The 26188-nt window shown below is 40.0% G+C and overlaps 1 protein-coding gene and 1 non-coding gene across 3 annotated transcripts; one reads left to right on the forward strand and one right to left on the reverse strand.

The window, feature by feature from the left end:
- Positions 1-2352: 2352 nt before the first annotated feature.
- TRNAG-UCC (transfer RNA glycine (anticodon UCC)) lies at positions 2353-2426 on the forward strand. The gene has a single exon. It is a non-coding gene; the product is annotated as a tRNA-Gly (tRNA).
- A 12382-nt stretch (positions 2427-14808) lies between these two features.
- Positions 14809-25423, reverse strand: LEPROT (leptin receptor overlapping transcript). Of its 2 annotated transcripts, none has more exons than XM_081485138.1 (4): positions 25353-25423; positions 20431-20506; positions 19211-19397; positions 14809-16658 (listed from the first exon to the last, which is right to left on the reverse strand). In XM_081485138.1, exons 1-4 carry the CDS (start codon positions 25366-25368, stop codon positions 16542-16544), a joined length of 396 nt encoding a protein of 131 aa, XP_081341264.1. In that variant the 5' UTR covers positions 25369-25423; the 3' UTR covers positions 14809-16541. The 2 variants fall into 2 exon arrangements, with proteins under 2 accessions (XP_081341264.1, XP_081341265.1); XM_081485139.1 differs by having other exon boundaries at positions 19207-19397.
- Positions 25424-26188: the final 765 nt, after the last annotated feature.

Genomic DNA, 26188 nt, shown 5'->3' on the forward strand with positions numbered 1-26188 from the left:
TCGCTGATGGGAACGTGAAACACCAAATGCAACATTATTAGAACATGGTTTGGGTTATTTGAGCTTTACACAGCATTTTTTGCCAACTTTATTGAAAACATGTTTTCATGAGAACCAATCTCATTCCACCTACTGCCAGCTAAATTTATCTCCGCAGAGTTTAACAACACGGAGTGATTAATTAGGGACCAAGCCATTTCCTGAGCACTTAACTGATTTTGTGACTGTGATTCACCCTTGTTGTTTTAGCCGTCTGTCCCTGAATAAAATGCATTTATTTATGCTTTCCGAAGTTTTTGATCTCTTTTTTCTTCTTTCAAAGGCGACACAGTTATTGGAAAAGCAAAGCTGTTTATTCCTCTTTCTTTAAAAAAAAAAAAAAAGCTTAAATTAAAACACAATGAAAGCAAGCCCATTAAGAGCTAAGTCATAGGAGAAGGCAATGGCACCCCACTCCAGTACCCTTGCCTGGAAAATCCCATGGACGGAGGAGCCTGGTAGGCTACAGTCCATGGGGTCGCTAAGAGTCAGACACGACTGAGCAACTTCACTTTCACTTTTCCCTTTCATGCACTGGAGAAGGAAATAGCAACCCACTCCAGTATTCTTGCCTGGAGAATCCCAGGGACGGCGGAGCCTGGTAGGCTACAGTCCATGGGGTCGCTAAGAATCGGACACGACTGAGCAACTTCACTTTCACTTTTCCCTTTCATGCACTGGAGAAGGAAATAGCAACCCACTCCAGTATTCTTGCCTGGAGAATCCCAGGGAAGGCGGAGCCTGGTGGGCTGCCATCTACGGGGTTGCACCGAGTCCGACACGACTGAAGTGACTTAGCAGCAGCGGCAGCATATCATGTTACTTCTGCTCAGATCCCTCTAGTGGCTTCTCCTCTCTAAGCAAAAATCATTTCCTTACATACATAAGGCCCATAGGATCTGTCTAGCCCGTATACACACTGTCTTATTCTTTCCACTCTCCCCCTAGCCATACTCCCTACTAGCCAGTATGCATGCTCTACCTCAGGATGTTTGTACCTGCTTGCTATTTTTCTTGGATCATCTTTCTTCACTGCCACCTGCATAGCTACTTAAGTCATTCTTCACTTCCTTCAAACGTCATCTTCAAGTAAGTCTGTCCTGGTCGCTGTACCTTAAATGAAAACCATCACTCACCCATACCTATGTGCACTTTCACTCTCTTTATCCTTTTCCTTTCTTTATGTTTTTTTGCTTTAGCATTTCCACTAACATTCGATGCCCTTTAATTATTTATATACTTTATTCCTTGTTACTCTGCAAAAAATTGTAAGCTGCCTGGGGGTAGGCTTTTAAAATATATCTTATTCACTGCTATATTTCCAACTCCTAGAATAATATGTCACACACAGTAGAAATTCAACAAAAGTTTATTGAAAGGATGAATAAACAAATTAACAACAACAAAAAAACAGAAGTACTCACTCAAAATAACCCCATCATGTCTGTTCCTTCTCATTAGCCACATCTCTACTCAATAATCATCTCTCTCCACACTAAGCAGCCCTTATTCGAAGTCATTCCCTATGCCTTTTTCTTTTATTCTTCATAGCCTTCACCATTGTCACATTTTACTTCTCAAATATTTGTTTACTTTAAATAAATAATTTATCTTAAACATCATGAGGGCAATAAATTGAAAAGGCAACCTACAGAATGGGAGAAAATAATTGCAGACCATCATGAAAATGAACAGAGGGAAACCTGACTAAAATGGGGTTAGGAGGCCAGAAGCAGAAGCTCTCATGTATGTACCACACAAGGCAATTCAGGGCCCAACAGGAAGAGATGTACCTTGCATCTCTGGCAGGAAGTGACAGTCCTTTACTATAGCTAGCAGGAGAAAGAGCTTTTCTCAGCCTGGCAGCAGTTTTGCCAATGAGAAACTGTCATACCTCAGCCAATGAACTCTCAGCTTCCTCCCATGGACTTTTAGTTTATAATAGCTCCTCCCAATTTTCCATACTCCTCTATAAAGGAGTTTTCTCTCTTTTGCTTTATAGGATTTGCATGTGGTTTGCCATAGTTGTATGTCCCAATTTGCAAGTCTCTACTGCTCCCAAATAAACCAGTTTTGCTGATAAAAAAATTGTCTGGTTTTTTGTTTTAGATTAATACTATATATCTGATAAGGGGTTAATATCCAAAGTATATAAAGAACTCATTACAACTCAATAGCAAAAAGCCAAATAATCTGATTTTTTAAATGGACAGAGGGAAAATAGACATTTTTTCCAAAGAAGACATTCAAATGGCCAATAGGTAATCAACCTCATTAATAAGGGAGATGAAATTAAAATCACCGTGAAGGACTTCCCTGGTGGTCCAGTGGTTAAGACTCTGTACTTCCACTGCAGGGGGGCACAGGTTCAATCCCTGGTCAAGGAACTGAGATCCCACATGCAGGGTAGTGAGGCCAAATAAAACATAAATAAGTATATAAATGATAGATAGATTAAAAATAAAGCCACCATGAGATATCACTGAATACCTGTTAGGATGGCTGTTATCAAAAAGACAAGAGATAAAAAATGTTGGTGAGGATGAAGAGGAAAGGGGACCCTTATCCATTGTTGGTTGGAATGTAAGATGATGCAGCAATAGTGGAAAATAGTATGTGGTTCCTGAAAAAATTAAGTGAACTACCAGATAACTCAGCAATCCCACTCCTGGATGCATATCTGAAGGAAATAAGATCAAAATCTCAAAGGGCTATCTGCACATCCATGTTCATTGTGGCATTATTTACAGTGGCTAATATATGAAAACAAGCTAAGTATCCATTAATGGATGAATGGATAAAGATATGATAAATATACAATAGAATATTATTCAGCCAGGAGAAAAAAAGCAAGTCCTGACATTTGTAACAGCATGGATGAACCTGAAGGACATGATATGAGTGAAATAAGCCAGACAGAGAAAGACAAATTCTGTATGACATCACTTACATGTGGAATTTTTTATTAAAAAAAAAAAGTCAAGCTCATAGGAACAGAAAGTAGAATGGTAGTAACCAGGACTGGGGGGCGGGGCAGGGGAGGGAGTGTGGTGAAGAAATGGAGATGTGTTGATAAAAGGGTACATGCCTTCAGGTATAATATGAACAGTTTCCAAAGACTGAGGGTATAACATAATGACTATAGTTAACACTGCTGCATTGTATAGGGCTTCCCAGGTGACACAGTGGTAAAGAATCCACCTGCCAATGCAGGAGATGCAAGACATGCAGGTTTGATCCCTGGATTGGGAAGATCTCCCAGTGTAGTAAATGGCAACCCACTCCAGTATTCTTGCCTGGAAAATTCCTTGTACAGAGGATCCTGCTTGGTTACAGTCCATGGGGTCGCAAAGAGTTGGACACAACTGAGCAACTGAGAACACACACACTGTATCACATATTTGGAATTCAGTAAGAAAGTAGATCTCAACTGTTCTCAGTATGCATACACACACACAAATGGTTAGCTATGAGAGGTGGTGAATATGTTACTTAAATTGATTGTGGTCATCATTGCATAATGCATACAAATATCAAAACATCATATTTTATAGCCAAGACATGGAAGCAACTTAAATGTCCATCAACAAAGGAATGGATAAGGAAGATGTGGTACATATATACAATGGAATAATACTCAGCCATTAAAAAGAATGAAATAATGCCATTTGTAGCAACAAATGGATCCAATGGATGGACCTAAAGATTATCATACTGAGTGAAGTAAGTCAGATAGAGAAGAAATATTGTATGACATCCCTTTTATGTGAAATCTAAAAAGAAATGATACAAATGAACTTACAAACTAGAAAGAAACTCACAAGCTTAGAGAACAAACTTATGACTGTTGAGGGGAAGGATAAGGAGAAGGGATAGTTAGGAAGCTTGGGATGGTCACGTCCACACTCCTACATTTAAAATGGATAACCAACAAGGACCTACTGTATAGCACATGGAACTCCGTTCAATGTTATGTGGCAGCCTTTTTGGGTGGAGAGTTTGGAGAAGAATGGATACATGTATATGTATGGCTGAATCCCTTCACTGCTCATCTGAAACTATATTGTTAACCAACTGCAAAATAAAAAGCTTAAATTTAAAAAGACATCATATAATACACTTTTAAATATATGCAATTTTTATTTGTCAACACAAATTTTTTAAATGAAAGAAACCATTTTGCTAAGTGCAAGAAGCCAGTCACAAAGATGATATACTGTATGGTTCCATCTATATGAAATATCCAGAATAGGCAAATCCATAAAGACAGAAGGTAGATTACTGGTTTCTTAGGGCTGAGTGGAGTGATGGTGGAGGTGTGGGATGGGTGACTGTTACTGTGTACAGGATTCCTTTTGGAGTGAAGAAAATGTTCTAAAATTGACTGCAATGACAGCTGTACAACTCTGTGAATAGATTAAAAACCATTGAATTACACACTCTAAATAGGCAAATTGTATGATATGTGAATTATGTCTCAATAAAACTTTTATTTAAGAAAATTAAAAAGACAGTACAACAAATCATATATGCAAGCCAGTCTATCTCTGAGTTAATTTAATTCAGTTATCAACTCAGTCTCTGTTTATTCCCATGTTACTAAGAGTGTGTCAAACCTAAACAAGCTAGAAGAAAGAACTTGAGAATTTCTCATTGGGGTGAAAGAGGCAAACTTGAAGATCAATTTAAAACACTTTTAATAAGAAACCACAGTTCTAAATTGCCAAGGACTGAAAAGCAGAGGCTCAAATATAGGTCACAATCTAATCTCTTTAAGCAAAATAAACCTATTTTTAGCTATAACTACTTAATCTTACTCCACTAACCCTTCATTAAGAAAGTCCTTATCCATTAAATTGCTATTTTATACTGAGTTCCTACTATGTGCTAGCTATATTTGTCCAAACTAAAATATTTCTCAGTCCAAATAAATCCAAGCCAAAATCAATTTCACAGAAGTTTTCAATTTTATGTGAAAAAGCACTTAAAATTAAGCTTTTCTATTAATAGTTGCTAATGCTGCCCAGAAATACATGAGTTCAACAATTCTCTAAAATCTTTTGAGCACTTGGATTATCATTTGGGTTTTCTCAAATACAGTGGGATCTGTAATCCAATTGATTTGGTTTAGAATAAAATAGCCTACTGTTTTCAGTATTTTCCAAACTGCATGGGGATAATTTCAGATCATGAAAAAAAATCTATTAAGATAAAATAAAGAAGACAGAGAAAACAAACAAAAAAATCCTGACATTGCCTTAATTAGTCCTCTAAGTTAGCAGTTACTACAATTCAGGTACCAGTTGCCACTGCCTCATTCATCTACAGATGGGTGACTTCCTCTCCAACTAAACCCTCTCTTCTTTATCAATGACTGGGTTACAGATTTCCAACTAGCATATAACTTCACTTCACTTCCTAGATTAAGAACTATTTTATTCATGCTTTTAATTTCTCAAACTGTATATGTCAAAACTGCCTAATATTTTTTTTTAATTGAAAAAAAGAAGTAAAAGTGTAGTTGTTGCTTAGTTGCTAAGTCGTATTTAGCTCTTTTGTATTCCCGTGGACTATATAATAGTCCACCAGGCTCCTCTGTCCATGGGATTTCCCAGAAAAAAATGCCGCCATTTTCTTCTCCAGGGAATCTTCCCAACCCAGAGATCAAACACGTATCTCCTGCATTGAAGGCAGATTCTTTATGCAAATTTATTCTATCAAATTTAAAAGTGCTCTTTAAAAAAACAAAATTTACTGTTTATGTATTTGGCTGGGCCAGATCTTAGCTGTGACACACAGGATCTTCAATCTTCATTGCAGCATATGGGGATCTAGTTCCCTGACCAGAAATCCAACCCAGGTCCCCTGCATTAGCAAGCACGGAGCCTTAGCCACTGGATCACCAGGGAAATCTCAAAAGTGTTATTATAAAGCTACACATTTTTAAAATGTGGTACTAGACCCAGATGGGTCAGTAGTAAAGAATCAGCCTGCCAGTGCAGGAGATAGAGGTTCAATCCCAGGATTGGGACGATCCCCTGGAGAAGGAAATGGCAACCCACTCCAGTATTCTTGCCTGGGAAATCCCATGGACCGAAGAGCCTGTCGAGCTATAATCCATAGGGTCGCAAAGAGTTGGAAACCACTGAAGCAACAGCATGCACGCACACCAGTTCAGGAATAGATAAGTCAAAAAGAAAAAGTGAAAGTGAAAGTGGTGTCCGATTCTTTGTGACCCTATGGACTATACAGTCCATGGAATTTTCCGGCCAGAATACTGGAGTGGGAAGCCTTTTCCTTCTCCAAGGGATCTTCCCAACCCAGGGATCAAACCCAGGTCTCCAGCATTGCGGGTGAATTCTTTACCAGCCGAGCCACAAGGGAAGCCCAAGAATACTAGAGTGGCCAGGGGATCTTCCCGACCCAGGAATCGCCTCCATTGCAGGCGGATTCTTTATCAACTGTGCTATGAGGGAAGCTCAAACAAAAAAGAACAGAAAAGAAAATTCTAGACACAAACTTTTGTTGTTTAGTTGCTAAGTTGTGTCCGACTTTTTGTGACCCCATGGAATGTAGCCCCGCCAGGCTCCTCTGTCCATGGGGTTTCCCAGGCAAGAATGCTAGAGAGGGTTGCCATTTCCTTCTCCAGGTGATCTTGCTGACCCATGGGTCAAACTCACATCTCCTGGCACATACACCATTGGCAGGTGTATTCTTTACCACTGAGTCACCTGGGATGCCCCAGAAATAAGCTAGGTGGATATAAAGTTTTACTGTATGTTAAAGGTGATATTTGAAATTAAATCATTTAACCAACTTACTAGCCAGTGGCGCTACCTAGCTAAAAATATCAGGAGAAATACTCTTGGTTGATATATTTACCAAAGTAAGTTCTAAGTGAATGAATGAATCTATGATAGCTCTAGGAGGGAATATTTTTCTTCTCTTAGAGTAGAGAAGACATTTCTAGGAATACATACAAATTCAAATTTTCAGGAAAAATTAATATATTTGGCTACACAAAATTCAGAAAATTCTACAGGTAGGAATTTCACAGGACGATCTTTTGCTAGTCTTTTATATGATACCCTCTGATTAAAAATATACATATGTAATATAAAAGACAGTGTTTAGAATCTTAGTATGTAAAGAATTCTTACAAATCAATAAAAAAGATAAATGTCCTAAAAGACATGTAGGCAATTCATAAAAGAGAGAGCAAGGTTTTAGAAAAAAAGTATGAAAAAGAATTCAACATCACCAGTTTCTAAATATACAATTTTATTGTATATTAAACATTCAACTAAAAATAACAATGACGTTGGAGTGTTTTTTTTTTTTTTCTGAACAAATTAGCAATTCTGTTAAAATATAAAAACATATTTTTTAGGCAGGGGGCAGAACATTCTCAAGAGCTGCTGAGCAGGAAGATGTTTTGGCACTGTGAAACATGCGTTTCCTCTTCAACCCAACTTTGTTCTTCTAGAAAAGCATCTTAGAGAGCTAATTAAGGATCTGCACAAAGATTGACTCCTCCCTCACATCCACACAGCTCTCTTTCTCATTTCCTTTAGGTCTGAACTCAGATGCCTTTTTCACAGTGAGGTCTATGTCATCCAATCTAACATTGCAAGGACCCACATACTACTTATACCCCTCCCCTTCTGTATTTTCCCCCATGGTACCTGTCATACCATGTATTTTGTTTTTATCTAGCTTTTAATTTTCTTTTCCCACTGAAATGTGAGTCCTATGTATGGCCAGAGACAGTCCTACATTTTATGGCTCCTGGCACACGATTTGGGGATTCTCCTTTAAAAAAAAAGTGTTTTCCAAAAAAACTTCAAATTTTAAGAATCTGATAAATAAAATAAATACTATAAAATCTAGAAAAATGAAATGCTGGTAAATTAAAGCTCAGCATTTTAATTGTTTTATTATTGGCTGGATTTCTAAAGATATTCCTAAAGGTAAGCATGGGAATAACTGATACACTTTTACTTTTTCTGTAGTTCAAAGAGTTCATCCACTCATTCATTATGTTTTGCACATTACTAAAATACAGTTCACATACCATAATATGCATTTCACGAGTGCAGTTCCATAGTTTATAGCATAGTCAACAAGGTGTTCAAACATCACCACAATCAATCTAGAATATTTTTATCACCCAAGATAAGTCTGCACCATATTTTTCAGGTGATAGACATTTAGGTTGTTTCCTCTTTTCATTTGTTTGCTTGACTTTTTGTCTTTTGTGTTTTCTTATTGAGATGAAATTTACCTTCTGCTCAATTCACCTTTTCAAAGTGTGCAGTCCACTGGTTTCTAGTATATTCAAAAGCTGTACAACTATCACAACTAATTCCCAACCATTTTCATCACCCCCAAAACAAGCCCATACCCATGAGCAGTCATTCCTCATTTCCTCTTCCCTCAGCCCCTGGCAACTACATATCTACACAGTTTCTATGGCTTTGTTTATTCTGAATATTTCATACAGATAGAATTATATTATATATAGGCTTTTGTGACTTTTTTACCCACTTAACATGATGTTTTCAAGTTTTATCCATATTGTAGCATTTATTGATACTTCCTCTTTTTTTATGGCTGAAAAACATTCCATTTTATGGATAGACCACGTTATCCATTCATCAGTTAATAGACATTTGGATCGTTTCCACTTTGGGGCTATTATGAATAATGCTGCTATGAGCATTTGTATACACGTTTTTGTGTGATATATGTTTTCATCTCTCTTGATACATGCCTAGTAATGGATTTGCTGGGTCAGATGGTAACTCAATGTTTAACACCTTGAGGAATTTTCAAAATTTTCTATAGTGGCTACATCATTTTACATTCCCACCAGCAATTTACAAGGGCTCTGACTGTATCCTATCCTTGTCAACACTTGTTACTGCCTTTTTATTTCTAGCCATTCTAGTAGGTGTGAAATGAAAGCTCATACTAGTTTTCGATTTCCATTTCCCTGATGTCTAGTGATGTGGAGCATCTTTTCACGTGCTTATTGGCCATTTGCACATCTTTGGAGAAATACCTATTCAGAAGCTTTGTCCATTTCTCAACTGGATTGTCATTTTACTATTGAAGTGGGATCAGAAGTCAGTGGAGCAGAGGGATAACTTGATCTGATTTACATTTTACATGTTGACTCTTACAGCTCTGTTGAAACTATCCTGAAGTGGGGCGGGGAAGGGCAAAAGCAGGGAGACCAGTTAGGAGGCCAGAGCAATAACCCAAATAAGGCCATAGTGACTTGAACCATTGGTAGCAGCAAGAATATAAGACATGTTTTGATGCAGGATACATTTTGAAGTTAGAAGCAACATGATTCCCTGATGGAGTACCTGGGAGTTGTACAATAATGAGATGTTTTGAAATACTACAGATCTTTTGTTCTGGAGAACTAGGAATAATAGGAAGTGTCAGGAGCTTTGATTCTGGACATGCTAAGTTTGAGATGCCTGTTAAGCATCCAAGTAGAGAGATGATATTGGCAGTCAGATACAGAGTTCTGGGATTTAGTGAAGTCTGGGCTGGAGATTAACACATATGAGTCAGCTGCTTAGAAAGGTAACTAAAGCCAGGAAATAGCATGAGATCATCAAGTCAGATACAGAGTTGAAAAGATTTTTGTTGAACAAATGATGTTTACTATTTATGTATGATCTACATATATAGGTGTTATAAAAGCACCTAGCACTAGCAACCTACTCTCGTATTCTTACCTGGGAAATCCCATGGACAGAGGAGACTGGTGGGCTATAGTCTCTGGGGTTGCAGAGAGTCAGACATGACTTAGTGATTAAACAATAAAGGCAACATAAATTTCACATTAGATTTGTGGGAAGTGTATTAACCCTGTAGCTACTTATACCTCTAATTAGCTTTCATAAATATGTTTTATGTGACATCTCACATTCATCCCTCAAACATGGGTCCAAAAAGTCCCATCTTCACACAGCCTGTGTACCTGTCCTATAATCTCAATTTCCCCGTATTGATAAGCTACAGAAAAAGAGGAGATAAATATTGATGTTAGTGTTTAGGGGGACCCTTGGTTTCAGAGCCTCTAGTAAATGGCCTCAGAGTAACAGAAAACATCTGTAAAAGGGGCACAGGCACAAGCAAAATGAGTAGATTACAGAGGTGCTCAATAGCACTCTGTGGGGACATGGGCTATAGCACATCTGCTTAGGGACCACTGTGAGATCCCATGACAAAGACTAAGTGTGGTACCTTGAATGAATCAAGCATCCAATTAAAACCTGTGCTTAAAGTTCATTTGACTCATTTTCATCAGCTGCAAGTGGATTTTAGCAAGAGCATCACCAAGAAACCTCAAATGGTGAGGCTGCAGAAATGATAGTTAGAAGTGCTGGAAAATTCTGGATTTGTCAGCAGAACAAGCATAGTTTTGGGGGCAGGGCAGTAAAAATCATGAAATTTTACAGAATGTGGTAACAAAATTTGTTTTTCAACTTCAGATGACATTAAAGTATTGAGACAGAAGCATGGATGTACATTTATGCTTTAAATTATTAAATGAAATAATTATTCAGCTAAGATTGAATTGATAGTCTTATTATTTAATTATTCTGAGGACAGAAAGGGAATGAGCAACTTTTAATTTAATAATATCTAGTAATTAATTTGGAAGTATACAAAACAGCTGTAACTATTCGATTTTAATAGATAAATCAACAGTAGCTCTTCACTGTTGACTTATCTATGCCAAGTCTTCAAGTGTGTCCTTTTCCAAGTGAGTAATTTCAAAGATTAAGACCACTCTGCCTATATGCTCAGAATTGAAGATGAATCCTTATTCCAAAGTGAAAGTGAAAGTGAAAGCTGCTCTGTTGTGTCCGACTCTTTGCAACTCCGTGGACTCCATGGAATTCTCCAGGCCAGAACACTGGAGTGGGTAGCCTTTCCCTTCTGCAGGGGATCTTCCTAATCCAGGGATTAAACCCAGGTCTCCCACATTGCAGGCAGATTCTTTACAGCTGAGCTACCAGGGTCATCTATTAATTTTGCACTGTGCCTCATAACTACAGGGAAATGAATTGAAATTTATTTTCTACCAAGTTACACTTTTTTAAAATGTGGGGAAAGGCTTGAAATTTAAATTCTTTGTAACTTTCGTTTGTTTTAAAAAACAAAGAAGTATTTTCTACGTCTGCAAAAACAAAGATGAAACTTGACTGATAACCTAAATAGAGATTTTTGAGAGCCACTGTAGGAAGAAAAGAAAATAACTCACCAATTATATTCCTGGATACTGGATAAAACATTTTTATTTACATTTAACTGACAAAAATAATACACAGGCATTTAAAAAAAAAAATCTCAAGACAGAAGATACTATGTTTAAATAGCAGGTACCTGATTTCTCCAGACACATCAATTCTCAGTCCCAGAGGAGGTCTCTCAATGCACCCAGCATGTTTTTTTGAATGAAGATGCATGTGTTCAACCCCTTGAACCAGAAAGGCTTCCTTGGGAACAGTTTTTCTCTTACAGGCATTTTACAGTTATGTTGGTATTACCCAATTTCTATTAAGAATTTAATTTTATGCTTAGTTTGACAATGCAATGAAATAGCTAGCTCAGTTTCTTTATAATCTAACTGCTTCAATCCACCTTGAAAACATCAGATCATCCCCAAATACTTAGTGTATAAAGGAGACACATTATCCTTAAGCAGTACTTAAGAATGTGTGCATTCTTTTCTGTAGCGCACAAAACAACTCTTTAGAATATGTACAGCACTATTTTCAAGTGTTGACTTTTTCTCTTTTTTTCAATACAGCAAATTCTTGATTAACCATGCCCCACGCACCCAGCTCCAGCCTGGAATGTTAGCAAAGCTGTAACTAGGAACTGAAGTTCTCCCAGTTACACACGTTTGTGAATAAATATAGGAACTACAATAAATATAGGCTCAAAACTAGTCAAATTCTCCAAATTTGATTAAGATTATCCAAACAAAAACACGTGGAAAAGAAATCCGCTGGTCTCCTGTCCAAATATAATGCATCCCACAGTATTAATACAATATAAAGAATTTTAGTTTAATAATGTACATAAAAGTCTTTGTTCAACTGTAAATGACAAGCTTTATTTTAAAGGGAATCATCCTCTGGTGACCCTGCTGGAGGAAAGAAAAAAAGAGAAAAAGAGATTCATCCTCATCATATGCATATAACTGCATTCTAAAGCAGTCTTGGGGATTTTTCACATCAAGTTGGGGTCACGTGTCACTGCTCTACTCCAGGAGCGTGGCCACATGAAAGCAGATTGTTACGCATGAATCATTATACACTGGGATTTTTGCAAATAAGATACCTCGTGAGGCAGAATGTCAAAAAGAACATTTAAACACACAACTTATATTCATCTACAGAAATAATAATTTCCCAGTTGTGAGTTAATTACAATACTTGGAAAATGCTAAAATCCTCATAAATATTTTAGGTAAATTATGGTGCAAAATCTGAATTTTGCAAACTTTGAAGAGGCACATTTTCGTGACATCTCCCAAGCATTTCTGAGAGCCTAAAGCTATTAACTTCATGAAAACTTTTCAACCTCTAGAAGAGTCTTCATCAAGAAGATACCCCAGAGGTAGATTTCCAGGGGACCATAAGAAAAATCTGTGGGTTCCTAAGTGGAGGAAAGAAACAAGTATGAAATGTGGGACCAGCTGAGAACTCACCCTGAGGAAGGGATGATGTGTGATGGGGTGGGTCAAAATAATTACATCCTTCTATAAACTGCTGGAGTACTTTCTTCACTTCACTTGGAAACATTACCATCACTGCGAATGTGTTTCAAGGCACGCCCTCGTAACAATGCAGCTGCAGCTTTACCTGGTAACTGCACTGGGCAGGCATGGATGTGTTCCAGATGTCGGGAAAATAATTACCATCCTTCATTCTTTCTAGGGAAAAGCATAAGCAGGCTACTTTCTCCTTACACATCCCAAGATATCAGCTCTACTAAGAAAACTGATTGGTAGGAGTAGAACGGTGGGTGACTTTGGAATATGAAGAACCTCGGGATATGGGGCCGACTAGGAGGATGCCTCCGAGCCAGGAGAGGAGGCCAGCAAACATCACAGGTTTAATGGACCCCAAGGGCATTAGGGGATGGAGAAGGCTGCAAAAATCAAAGTGAGAAAGACCGTGTTCTTAGGAAAGGAGGTGGAAATTCACACTTCCTTTCCTTCAAGCTGCTCACACTGAGGCAGGAGACAGATGGGCCCCAGACTAAACAATCTCTTCCCTGTGGACAGAAACTCTGTAATAGCAGAAGCTCCATAAAAGCAGGATGATGGAGGCTGGGCTCTGCCCAGACAAGAGATAAAAAGACCACATACTTCTCATTCTTGAAGCGAAGGACACCTCCCTGACTACACATGCATAGAAAGGCTCCTTGGAGGTCAAAAAGGGAGGGGGCATCACCTCATAGTAAGTGATGCTGACTACCCATAGGCCTCTTCACTAGAATCCATCTCGACTAAGAGATGAGGCCACACACATGGGAGGACCCTGAGATATATCAAACATGGACTAAAGAACCAGGCAAATTAGAATTATTGGCCACAGGAAAATTGGCAGAAATGCCCCATAAAGGTGATTCAAACCACCATGACTGAGTCCACCTGTGTGTCTATCCACATGTACCGGACTCTTTTTCCTTTCTAATAAACACATTGTTTCACTACTTTCTATCTTTGTGGGAATTGTTTTTCTAAAAGCCAAAGGGCCAAGGCCTTGCCCCTGAGCACTAGTCTAGTGACTAGGATTCCATGTTCTCAACCTCCACAACCTGACCTCAATCTCTGGCCAGGAACCAAAGCCCTGCTTCAGGCTGCTGCAGACCAAGGCCACTTGAAATCAACACGATCCCACTGCCAAGACCCAAAACTCAGGCAGGTTCCTTGAGTATTAAAGGTCAGCTATGTTAGGGTTTGGCATTCCTAATATTGTTTCTGTGGGAAAAGCGTTTCAAGATGTAAGCCAGTTGTTCAGAACATGACAGAAAATTTCTTCATAAGACTACTCACTTCTGGGCAATTTTTATGTGCATTCTCAGTTTTAGAATATAATTAATGTGCTTCGAGTTTCCAAAATATACTGTAATATATAAAGGGGGGAAAATGAACTTTTTATAAAGATGAAAAAAGTGCTGAACATTTGGGTTACCAAGATGAAACTTTTTGTACCATACATTCATATCAAGCAATACTTCTTATCGACATTTATTTCTTAAATAACACTAATGTTTATTACTTAAATGACACTTAGGTGTTGCAGAATAAATGCCTCTGTTTCAGACACTTAGCTAATCCAATAACCTATCACTTCGATAAACCATTCCATTAGTAGGGAATAACTACAAATACTCTACATCAAAGGACTTTATATCATCCTGGAAATATAATCAAGAAGCAATGCTTGAAGACTGCACATTAAAGCTACACTGGTTATTTAAAATGTGTATAAGCAACAAAGGAACTTTTGCAAAATGTAGTATTAACAGTATCTCCATCTTAGGAAAAGAAAAGCTATTACAAGCCAACTACACATCCAAAATGGTACCTTACAACTTGCTGCTATTATTCTAATGCAGGACAGATTATTGCTTAAAACTGCACATTTCAGAACACCGAGAAATTTTCATTTTTTGGTTACCATTTATGCAAATGAACACAAGAATAAAGACTTTTAGTTAAACTTTTGTGTTAAAAGTGAAGTTTATTACAATACAGTAAGTGCAAGTGTTATTAAAAATGCTGGTTAAAATCATAAAGTGTCTATAGTTTTTCTAGTATAAATATTAGAAATAACAACTTTAACAATTCTATAAGTCCACAGTACATTGAAAACATAAAATCATGCACAAGGCTAAATATCACTGCACATTATTATTTTAGGTATCACTCTTCTGATCCCAGGATCATTCCAGAATACAAAGGGGGTTACAAACGTCAAGGTTTCAGTGTTTTGAATGTATGTCAGTTATCACACATTAATAACGCTTTAAAATCATTGCTTATATTTTAATCAAGTGGTTCTAGTTTCAATAATTCCTTTTCTCGATAGGTCTTGGACAAAAAGTTGAGCTAGAAAAACTGTGATTACAGAACCTAGCATGATATGAATTCTCAATGATTCATTTAAAACTGGCATAAAGTGTTATTAAAAGTCCTATAGGACATGGAAGACAATAAGTACATCACATGTAAATAAAATTAAGCAGCTCACCCTCTGCTTGCTTACTTGGCTCCATGTCTCTGTAGAAAGGAGAGAAGCTGAGCATAAAGAAGTGTGGGCCAATCAGAACTGCTGGGAGTGTGTGTTTTTGGGTTCTTGCCTGGAGAATCCTAGGGACGGCGGAGCCTGGTGAGCTGCCATCTGTGGGGTCGCACAGAGTTGGACACGACTGAAGTGACTTAGCAGCAGCAGCAGCAGGGGGACTGGTGAAGGTGGGTGGGGAACAGCACAGGGAAAGAGCTGGGGAGAAATGTCAGACTATGAAGGGAAATTAAACAATATTACTTGTCCACTCCTCTCCATCCTGCTGAAGCAGGGGACAGTTCCAGTCCAGCCTCCGTCCACTGTCTCCCAGCAGGGGCTTTGTTCCCCTCCACTGTGAAGACAGCATCTGCTTTTCAGACAATGTGAAGCCATGGCTGTTTGCTACTGAGAACACTTCACAAACGTGAGGAACAGCCTATTAATTATAGGTTTGGACACTGCACAAACATGAAGGAGAATCTGAACTAGGCCTCAACATGAGGGTAAACAGTTTTTACAAGCAGCTAATGCCCACACAGGCTAAGTGGTTCAGCCAAGGGGACAGAAATGCTTATTTCTTCATGAACATGCTTCTTAAACTTTCATGTGTATAGGATTCACTTGGGATCTCACCAAAGTGAGCTGGGTTGGGGGTGGGGCCACAGGTTCTGCATTTGTAGTTAAGCTCCTATGGACCACACTTTGAGATGCTGATGCTCCTAGCCTGTGGACCATATTTTGAGAAGCAAGAGTCTGCAACCCAAAGAGGGGGCCATCTCCTTCTCTCTGGGCCACAAGTATATGCTGGAAGTCCTGAGGAGAGCTGAGATAACCTCAGTATTATGGACCCACCCAAGCACATCCCTGGGCTACAGGTGGAGATGTGGCACACTGAGTGGGCAAATGTACGTTAAAGTATTTTCTGACAGCACCATACTATGACTATACGGACAGCTGAACAACATAACTCAACTTGAGTGAATGGAGAAGTCTACTGGTTGGGAATAAACCTAACCTTTTCCCCATGTAGTCCTCCTTAAAGTGAACATGATTACAAAGGTATAAAAAACCAGCGTATTAAATTTCATAGTAAAAGGCCACATGTGCACACATATACATGCAGCATGAATTCTAAGAAATTAAATGCATTTTATCAGGATAAAGCACGGGCTACCACTGCTCCCAGCTAAAATCATCTCCTCTTCCAAATACAAGGAAGAAACCTTGAATTGTAAGGAAAATCACTGCATTGCCTGCCAACACCAGGCCACAGGCTCCCCATTTGATCTGAAACACAAGAGGATTAAAAAGGAGGTTAAATCTTTACTTTATACTGTACTCTTTACAAATATATTATTTTCTGCATCAGAAACATCCAATGCAATACTAAATAAAACTGCTAAAAGGCTTAACAATGTAATAGGCAGGAGACAGTGAACAGTTCAGTAATTAGTCTAATCACTTCGTGACACTTGTTATAAGTCTGGTATCATCCTTAACATTTTCCCCATTAGACATACTTCTCTACTTGTTTTCATGAGACAATGACTGCCTTCAGTAAAATACACAAAGCAAGATTAGAAAGGGTCCAATTACAATATTGGTTACTAGAAGTCCTGGATATATTGCCTTTTTTTCATGAAGATAGGAACTGGAGAGTTACAGATTGATTTGTTTCTTTTCCATGCAAAAGAAGATTTTAAATAATACAATGGATGCAACTAAAAAGAGCTTTTCAGCGTGGCCGATGGTTTTCCAGAGGCACAGTTGGGGACGAGAGAACCCTCTAGTGGGCATATTTTAACAAGCAGAGAACATCAGTGAAAATTTTTCCATAAAACATGATGCAGTATTTGAAGGGTAAAAATAGAAATCCTTAGAGCAAAATTTAAGAAGTACTAGTCTAAGGCACAAGAGGGATAAGATCATGACAATCTTACATTGAAAAACCTTCCATGCTTCTATTATCTAGACAGAGTTCAAACTGGCCTGGCATTCCAGACCTTCCCCAGTCAGGCTTCCCCAGCCTTTCCAGTTTCAATCTTAACCGCTCCCTTTTTGCTCCATCATATTGGACTACTCTTTAGTCCATATATTTCATTTTTGCATTTGAGTACCATTCCATACGATTATCTTTTCTACTTTAACCAAAATAGTATTTATCCATAGAAGCCACATCAAATACCAGATGTAAGTTCTCTCTTCTTGGTGCTCCTATGGCATTCTGATCATGTTTTAATGACCACATATAGTACACTTATACTATACTTACCCATCAGGCTAGTTTCTGTTCTCTTTTGAGAACAGAGACAGTATTTGGTTCTTATTCCAAGTGTCCTACAAATAGCATATGCTCTGTTTACTGTATGAATAAATAACACTTGTGTAGGTCTGATATTCAGTGTCCCAAATAAGAGTCTCATGAAACAGTATGTAATTGGGGGAAATAAAAGCAAATAGTATGGAAGACAGTGAATGTCAAAGAACTGAATAAATTATATCCATAATGTGTATTTTGGAGACAAAAACTTTATATTGGATACTGATCAAATAAAGTGTATATTTTATGGTAAGACAAAAAAAATTTAAACACAAAATTTTCTCTTCTTGTTCAGGCCTCTTCCCTCCTCTTTGTGTACTGTGCATCTGTATTAACCAGACCTCCTTAGGAGGTAACATTGCTTCTTAACATTCCTCCCTAATCTCATAAAGGGTCATAACTGCTTAGGAGATAATCTTCCTTCTTAGGGGGCCACGATGACCTATGACCCACTGCTCACTTCATACATGCCAATCTGGATTGTGTAAATGGTCAATGGTATGTCATTTGACATATAACCATTTGTCTCTAAAACTTATGTAACTTGGTTTGATCTCTTACAGGAGGAACGAACAGTCATCTCCCAGGGTATGATCCTCAGGTTGGGGTGAATAAAATTTTCCATTTCTTTGATTGGTTGATTGAGTGAGTCATTAATTTTCTCATTGACAATATGAAGATGTCATCTTACTCACTGTATCTTCCAGTAGCTATATAGTTTTCCCTCAATATGTTTGTGTTGGGAATTATGTCCATGATCCTATTTGCAGGAGAAGAACTGGGTATGATATTATGATTTATATTAAGAAATATATATTTGATCAGTCTCCATTTTCTGCACAGAGCTTCTAAAATCCTTGAAACTTCGTAAGTGATGAGAGTGACTATTTTTACAGTGGAAACCTCTGCTTTATAGCCAGTCAGTCAGAAGCATGGGTAACAACCTGAACTTAGGATTGGCATCTGAAGAGGGAGGTAGTCTTGTGGGACTGAGCCCTGAACCAATAGAATCTGCTGCTGTCTCCAGGTAGATGGAATCAGACTTGAGCTGAATTGTAAGATACTCACTTGGTGTGGAAGAATTGCTCCTTAATGGTGTAGCGAACAACCCCACCCCCAGCCCCCGCCACCACACACACACATACACACACTGGAATTAGGTGACCAGGACCCCTTTTGATGTTTATTTTGGAACTAGAAAAGTATTGCTACATGAGTCTCTGGATTGCCCTACAATAAGAGGCAAGGATTTCAGAATAATTCCAGAAAATAGCTTACAACAGAAAAAGCAAGAAATCACTTGGTCTAGCTAAAAGTCGCAAGAGGAACAAAGAAAGCATTCTGAAAGCATGCGCAAGATACTGATAGATAGATCTAAATCAGGGGAATACAGAAACTAAAAATATGTCTGGCTTTGAGTACTAAGTCTAAGCAGTGTAAATGAAACTGTGGTTCCAGACACAGGCCTGTGAAGTAATCTCAGCGATAGCTGGGCAAAACAAGAGACAACAAGACTTACCACAGACACACGAGCAAGAATAACAGGAAATCCAAAGGCAGAAACAACAATTCCTGTAGTGAAAAAATAAGCCAGTTCCCGACAGGCACTACTTGTTGCATCGGAGTCATATGTTGCTCGTTTGGCAATGAAATGGGGGATGGGAGAGATGGCGTGGAAAAGCAGGACAAACAAGGGCCAGTAAACGCTGTTGGTCGGACCCAGGAGAAACCCAAAAGGAAAAGTTAGTTACATCATAATTAAAGATACACTACTGTTTCAAAGTTTATATTATTTTAAATGTCTAGGTCAACAATTCTTATTTATTCAGTTGTCAACATTAGTGCATGAGATGATTATTTTCCAGGAACAGCTGAGTAGTAGTGATGATTAAAAATTACTCGTATATTAATGTGCAGACAGCTTATACTATGTTAAGAAACAATGACACAATGTAAAATCTAGAATCTTTATGGTTTTCTGTACTACTGAGCTGTAGTTTCTTTAGGGACAGAATCATAACTTAGTCATCTTTGCTTTCTATATAAACACAGCACAGTGCCTTGCACATGTTCATTCAATAGAAATTACCTGAGTGTGCGCAGGTTGGAAACCTTTCAATTTCTTGGAGTAAAACTCAAGATTCCTTGCCCTGGCCTACAAAGCCTCACATGGTCTGGCCAACTTCTTCCATTCACTCCGTGCCATCTTCCCTCATTCGCTTCATCTGTAGCCACATTAGCTTTTCTATTTCTTAAATACTCCCTCTGTCTGGAAGGCCCTCTCCTGACTCATCAACCTGATAAACTTATTTATCCACAAAGTCTCAGGTTAAGGTCAACCTCTTCTATGCAGTCCTCCCTGACTTTACCAGGGAAACTCAGGTTCCCTTTCTCAAAGCTCTCACTGTACTTTGTACACATCTCTCCTGACTGGACTGTCTGCCTGTCTCTCACTCATAACTAGAACTGCAAGCTCCCTGAAGACAGAACTGCATCTCATCATTCTTGTATCCCCAGCTGGTCCAGAGGAAGTCTTCAATAAATTCTCATTAAATGAACACATCAATTTTGAAAAGAGCTTTTCTCTGCACAAATACAACTAACTAAGGGCCAGGGTTTGTAATTTGGGCTTCATTAATTCATTCATTAGAGCTTGGTGCTAAATTGACCAAACTCTCTAAAACCCACACTAATAGTGACAAAGACATAAAAAGAATAGTTCTTTCTGAAATAACTTACCCATAATCCTCTAAGGCACATCCCAGCATCAGAAAAGTCAGCCCAATAGCCCCACTGAAAGATAATGCCACAAGAGCTGTGAAAAACAAAATCAAGAGTTATAGGTTCCAATGGTTATCAGGGACCGGGGGAGCGGAAGAGGAATGGAGAAGGATTCTTCTGGGCTGGATGAAATGTCCTGGAATCAGAAAGTAGTAATGGTTGTACAACCTTGTATAAATACTAAAAACCCCTTTAAGGATTTTTAAGAGTGTAAAGAATTTTACACTTTAAAAAGGCTAATTTTTGATACGTGAATTATACCTCAATTTTAAATTTTTTAACAAAAAAATGCTTATTTCATTGAGATTTACTTATTTCATTGGTTGATATTACATTTGACTAGCAAATGACAGCCTATGTCTGTTACTCTTAAATCTTCAGGTGGAGAAAGAGTTCAAGCCTTTCCAGTACTCAGCCCCTGTCTAATGTATGAATTCCCTAACACCCATACTAAGAGGCCAGCCAGCCAGTTGATACAATACCAGTGGAGGGAAACTCACTATCTCCTGAGGCAGATTATTTCATTCTGACAGCTTTCAGATGCTGAAAACCCTCTTTCCTTAAACTGTACCCCAAACTGTCTCCCCGTAATATACACCCTTTGATCATTGTGCCTCCCCATACCACAGGGCTTCAAGTATCTGAAGATTACTTTCGTGTCTTCATAGAAAATGCTTCCTAACTAGTATTCCCTGAATATCGATTCCCTGCGTCTGTTGGACACTAATCTTTGAGCAGGTAGAAATGTGTTTGCTTTGTCCGCTGCTGAGTGAGAGAATAGCAGAGTTGTTTAAAAAATCTTGCGCTGCTCTGGGTCATCAACATGGATTCATGTTGGTAACTGTCACTGACTGGTTGTGTGACTGTGGTAGAAACTGAACCTCCTTAAACTGGATTATTCAGCTGTAAAATGGGAATAATGATGCCAACTTATTAGGGAGTTTATGGGACTCAAATGAGATAATCTATATAAAGTGATTGGCAAAGGCAGGTGCTCAGTAAGCAAATACTGATGTTAAGTATTTGCTCATTTTAGCAACGGTCTTCGGTAAAGGTAGCAATCACAAGCAGAGGATACTGAGTTATCCGAGTACTCCTCTGAAAAAAATTCCATAATACTCAAAATTAATCATTAGGTAAACCAATTAACATTTTGATTGCTTCCTTTTACTTTAAGAGGCAGTCTGGGGAGACTTCTATAGGAAGATACCTAGGTGATTTTTAAAAACATCTGGGAGTATACAGATATTAGAAGACAAGGAAAGACTGTCAGTTTTACGTATTTTTCCATTTAGTACATGTCACTTTTAGGGGGGAAAAAATGGACAAAAGTAACTTTTCCCATATTGTTTCACTCCAGATGATCTTTTCCTCATTAGTTCTGTCCCCTGCCTGTGCCTAACCACCTGCACCACTCTGTCCTACAGGAGACCATTCAGACACCATTCGTAGACCTCTTCCTTCTGTTCTGGGACACCAATCAATCAAAGTTCACAACTGTATCTCCAATTGATGCTCTTTACCTCCTTTTTCTTTTTCAGGAATTGCATCCTCGGCCATCTCTTAAACTTGGAGCTAACCAGAAATCCAAATTCATCTCTCTTATCACTCCACACTCTTGCTGGGACACTGCATTCAACACAAAGCTCCCTGGTACCACAAGGACCCAGCTATATCTAATGCTGCAGTCTGAAGTAACTCCTAAGAACTCGGCCTGCACCTCCCACTCCAATCTGGACTTCTCTGGGTAGTCAACACAGAACTCAACTTCAACATGCGTAAAACTGAAACATTTCCCCTTCTCCTCCCAAACACACACTTCTTCCTTTCCAAGGTTCTATCTTGAAAGACCAACACAAGCCCTACACTCAATTTTCTAGAAAATCAGTAAGTCAGGGTGACTCAATCTCCCAGACCTCACTCAAACCCACTGCAAAAGACTAAGTGATTACGTCCCCACCCCCAAAATTCATATATTAAATTTTAACATCCAGTGAGATGGTGATAGGAGGTAATTGGGTCATGACAGGATTAGGAACCTTATAAAGGGACTCCACAGAGCTTCCTAACCCCTTCTGTTGTGTGGGGACACAGCAAAAAGATACCTGTCTAGGAACCAGGAAGCAAGCCTTCACCAGACAACAAATCCGCTGGCACCTTGATTGCGGAGATGCCAGCCTCTCAAACTAAGAAACAAATGTTATTTAAGCCACCCAGCTTATGGTATTTTTGTCCTAGCAGCCTTAAAGGACTAAGACAACCACCTCTCCTCTCGTGCCCTCAGCTACTTATCATCTGTGTGCAGACCCTTATCATCTCAGGCCTGCCTTCACCTCATGACTCTTCCAATCTATCCTCCACACAGCAGACAGTGACCTCTTAAATATACAAAGCTGGTGTCACCCCTTCACAGTTGCTTTCACAGCCTATGAGCTGTTCTAGCACTGGAGGCGCACCTCTGCCCCATGTCACATGTTCTCTCCATTAGAATAAACTCTGCCCTCACCCCAATCCTTTGCCAGGTGAAGTCTTATTGATCCTTTTAGATTCAGAGCAAGGAATGCCTCTTTTGGGAAACTAGTCATCTTCCTCCCTGGAGCAGGGTTCAGTAATGCCATCTGTATTAGTTTCCTAGGCCTGCTGTTAAAAATGTATCACAAACTGGGTGGCTTAGAAGAACAAAAATTTACTCGCTCATATCTAGAAAGGACATCTGCTCCCTCTGAAGACTCTAAGCAAAGACTCCTTCCTTGCCTCTTCTTAACTACTGGCAGTTGCCTGCCATCTTTGGTCCTGTCTAGCTCACAGTTGCATCATTCCAAGTTCTGCCTCTGTCCTCCTATGGTGTTCTTCCTATATGTATTCATGTTTAAATTTCCCTTTTCTTACAGGACACTAGTCACTGAGTTAAAGTCCAAGTAATCCGATATCATCCTAACTTGATTATATCTGCAAAGACCTATTTCCAAATAAGGTCAAATTCACAGACACTGGGGACTTGGATCTTGAATATATTTATTTGGGAGATACAGTTAGCCTGCAATACCATCTTTGTCCTCGCACTGTATCTGAGCACACCTTAGACGTTTTAACAGTAACACAATTATTTTCAGCCCTGTCACACAATAACTTCTCATTTAACCTTTTATCCCAAGCCTCAGGCACACAGCAGTCCTTCTTTAAAAGTTAAATTATCTGCAAAAAGCTTCCTTAGTCCTTTTCCATTTCATAACTTATCTTCTTTTTTTTTTTTTTTACTACAATGCAATTTCTAACACATTCACACATAAACATTATTATTTAATAGTTTCCGGACATGACTAAACACAGCATGTGGTGTTACTTCTTATCAGTTTTCTGCACTGGCTTCAAATGGAATATTACAAAACGGACACTGTCCAAGTAAATCATGTTTACCAAATTAATGCCGAACATAAAAGTCTGCCAGAAATAATTTTAAAATATGTCTGCTAACAGTTTACACACTCAGATAAATTTCATAGCAAACACATGCACGTGTACAAATATGTTTACAGCATATGTTGATTAACTAGAGAGGGAAGATCTTTGTGTACAAATTTCAACGACAGGAGCTCCAACATGGAAACAAGTTACCCTACTCTATTCAAAAGATTAGACATCTAATGGGGTGGGTCCTACCAAACCAACACGAAGCCTTCCAATAACCTCTCTCACTGCTGGCATTCCCCTTCACTCTGAAGGTGCACAGATGAGGGAACCGGTGTTCTTGGTACCCCCTTTTTAAAATCAACTGTCCCATGCAAAAACACTCGCTGCACAAAGTGAAGTTGCTCAGTCATATCCGACTCTTTGCGATCGCATGGACTGTAGCCTACCAGGCTCCTCTGTCCATGGAATTTTCCAGACAAGAGTACTGGAGTGGGTTGCCATTTCCTTCTCCAGAGGATCTTCCCGACCCAGGGATCGAACCCAGGTCTCACACATTGCAGACAGACAGTTTACCGTATGAGCCACCAGGGAAGCCCCACTGCACAAAGACCTACCGTATAGAATAGGGAACTATTTTCAATATTTTGTAATAACCTATAAAGGAAGAGAATCTGAAGTATATAAGTGTGTGTGTATCTGAATAGTTGTGCTGTACACCTGAAATTAACACGATATTGTAAATAAACTATATTTGTATTTTTTTTAAGTACTATACAAACACCACCTTCCTGTCTGTCCATAAATGAATAAACACTGATGAAAGTAACGATAAAATTCCACCTAATCTGCTCTCTACAATTAAGACAAATACGGCATTTCAGGGTGCTTTTCGCTGACACCCGCCTACAGCCAACTCTGCCCAATTGTAAAAATCACCAACCACGACAGATGTAAGTGTTCGAATGCCGAGAACACTGGAGACAATGGCTCGTCTGGAAAAAGTGAGAAACTCCGCAAAGGGGCAGGAAAAGCGGGGAGAGGCATTAGGGCGAACAGGACGGGAAGTGAAAGCCGGTTTAAAACTAGGCAGAGGAGGGGGTGGGAACTGCTTCCCGAGGAACTAGGAAGCAATCCGGGAGGTGATGCCCCACCCGGGCTAGTCGGTGTTTCCCAGGGAAGGAACGCTCCCGGCGAGGGTTTCGCCTGCAGCGACCCGGACACGCCAGGCGAAAGAGTGAAGACTAGTAGCCTTGCAGAAAAAGGCTGAGGGTCCCCAAAACACGCCTCTGGCCGCACCCCAAGGAGCAAAGAGAGCAGGCGAACTCTTTCCCACTGGGAAAGGAGGGAACGATGGCACGTCTGGGGAGGCCGTTTCCAGCCCACGCGGTGAAGGCTCAGCTCCAGGATTAGCCCAGAGCCAAGGCGGCGACCCCACCGCAGGACCAGCGAGCTAGGAAACTAGGATGTACCTTTAACGCCAGCCATGTCTCCCGAGCTGGGGCCGCGGCTGCTTCCGGCTTCCTGCCACTGCCCCAGCCCCGCCCGAGGCCCGGCCCAGGGCCGTACCTAGGCTCGCGAGCCCGCCCCGCCTCGCAGAGCCCCGCCCCTGACGGCTCCGGTCTCCCCAGGCCTAGCCACTTAGGGCCCCGCCCCTGCCAGTCCCCGCCCCCGCTACGCGGAGCCACGCCCCTGCTCGTCTCTGCCCCACCCACACTCAGAGCCCCGCCCCTGTCCCCGCCACTCAGAACCCTTCCAGACCAGACCGCATCTCCTCCCGTCCAGCCGAGGAGGTCCCTGCTCCTACCCACCCTCGTCATGCTGATGGGAGTGCACCGCAAACCCGCTTTCTCAGGATAGCGGCGATGTTGCTCCGTTAGGTCCTGAGCTTCTGCATAATCCCCCAAATTGCCCCACGCTCCTCCTTTCCATCGGTTGGCCGGAACCGCGGGTCCGCCGAATCGCTGGGTCCGCGGGCCCAGAGCTTCCCCACAGCCCACTAGGAACGCGTCCACCGTAGCACGGAAGGGCGGGAACCGCGGTTCCTGGCTGCAAGGAATTTCTGCATGAGGATGGCGAAAATGGAGAGGAGAGGGGGGAAATTACAGTCGGTAGAGCAGGGATACTCGCTCTCTCTGGCATTACATTCTCTAAGGCCCAGCCTGCGTTTGTGTGCCTGTCTGCATTTACGTAGCTGTGGCAGAGGAAGGGATGAGGACACCCGAGAGAAGAGGCCCCAAGGATCCTGTTGTATGCCTGGCCTTGCCTTGCTTAATACCAACTTTCGCACTTTTCAGGTACTAGCGTT

Source organism: Giraffa tippelskirchi, chromosome 5 (genome assembly GCF_054371585.1).
Source record: "Giraffa tippelskirchi isolate mGirTip1 chromosome 5, T2T-mGirTip1v1.2.pri, whole genome shotgun sequence".
NCBI classification, from domain to species: Eukaryota; Metazoa; Chordata; class Mammalia; order Artiodactyla; family Giraffidae; genus Giraffa; species Giraffa tippelskirchi.

Bases quoted from the DNA above. Each gene is read 5' to 3' on its own strand.
- LEPROT (XM_081485138.1), bottom strand. The intron at 19,398-20,430 runs GTAAGTTATTTC...TCCGACCAACAG, and splicing joins TGTGCCTTAGAGGATTATGG to CGTTTACTGGCCCTTGTTTG. The intron at 16,659-19,210 runs GTAAGTCTTGTT...CTTGTGTTTCAG, and splicing joins TTCTTGCTCGTGTGTCTGTG to ATCAAATGGGGAGCCTGTGG.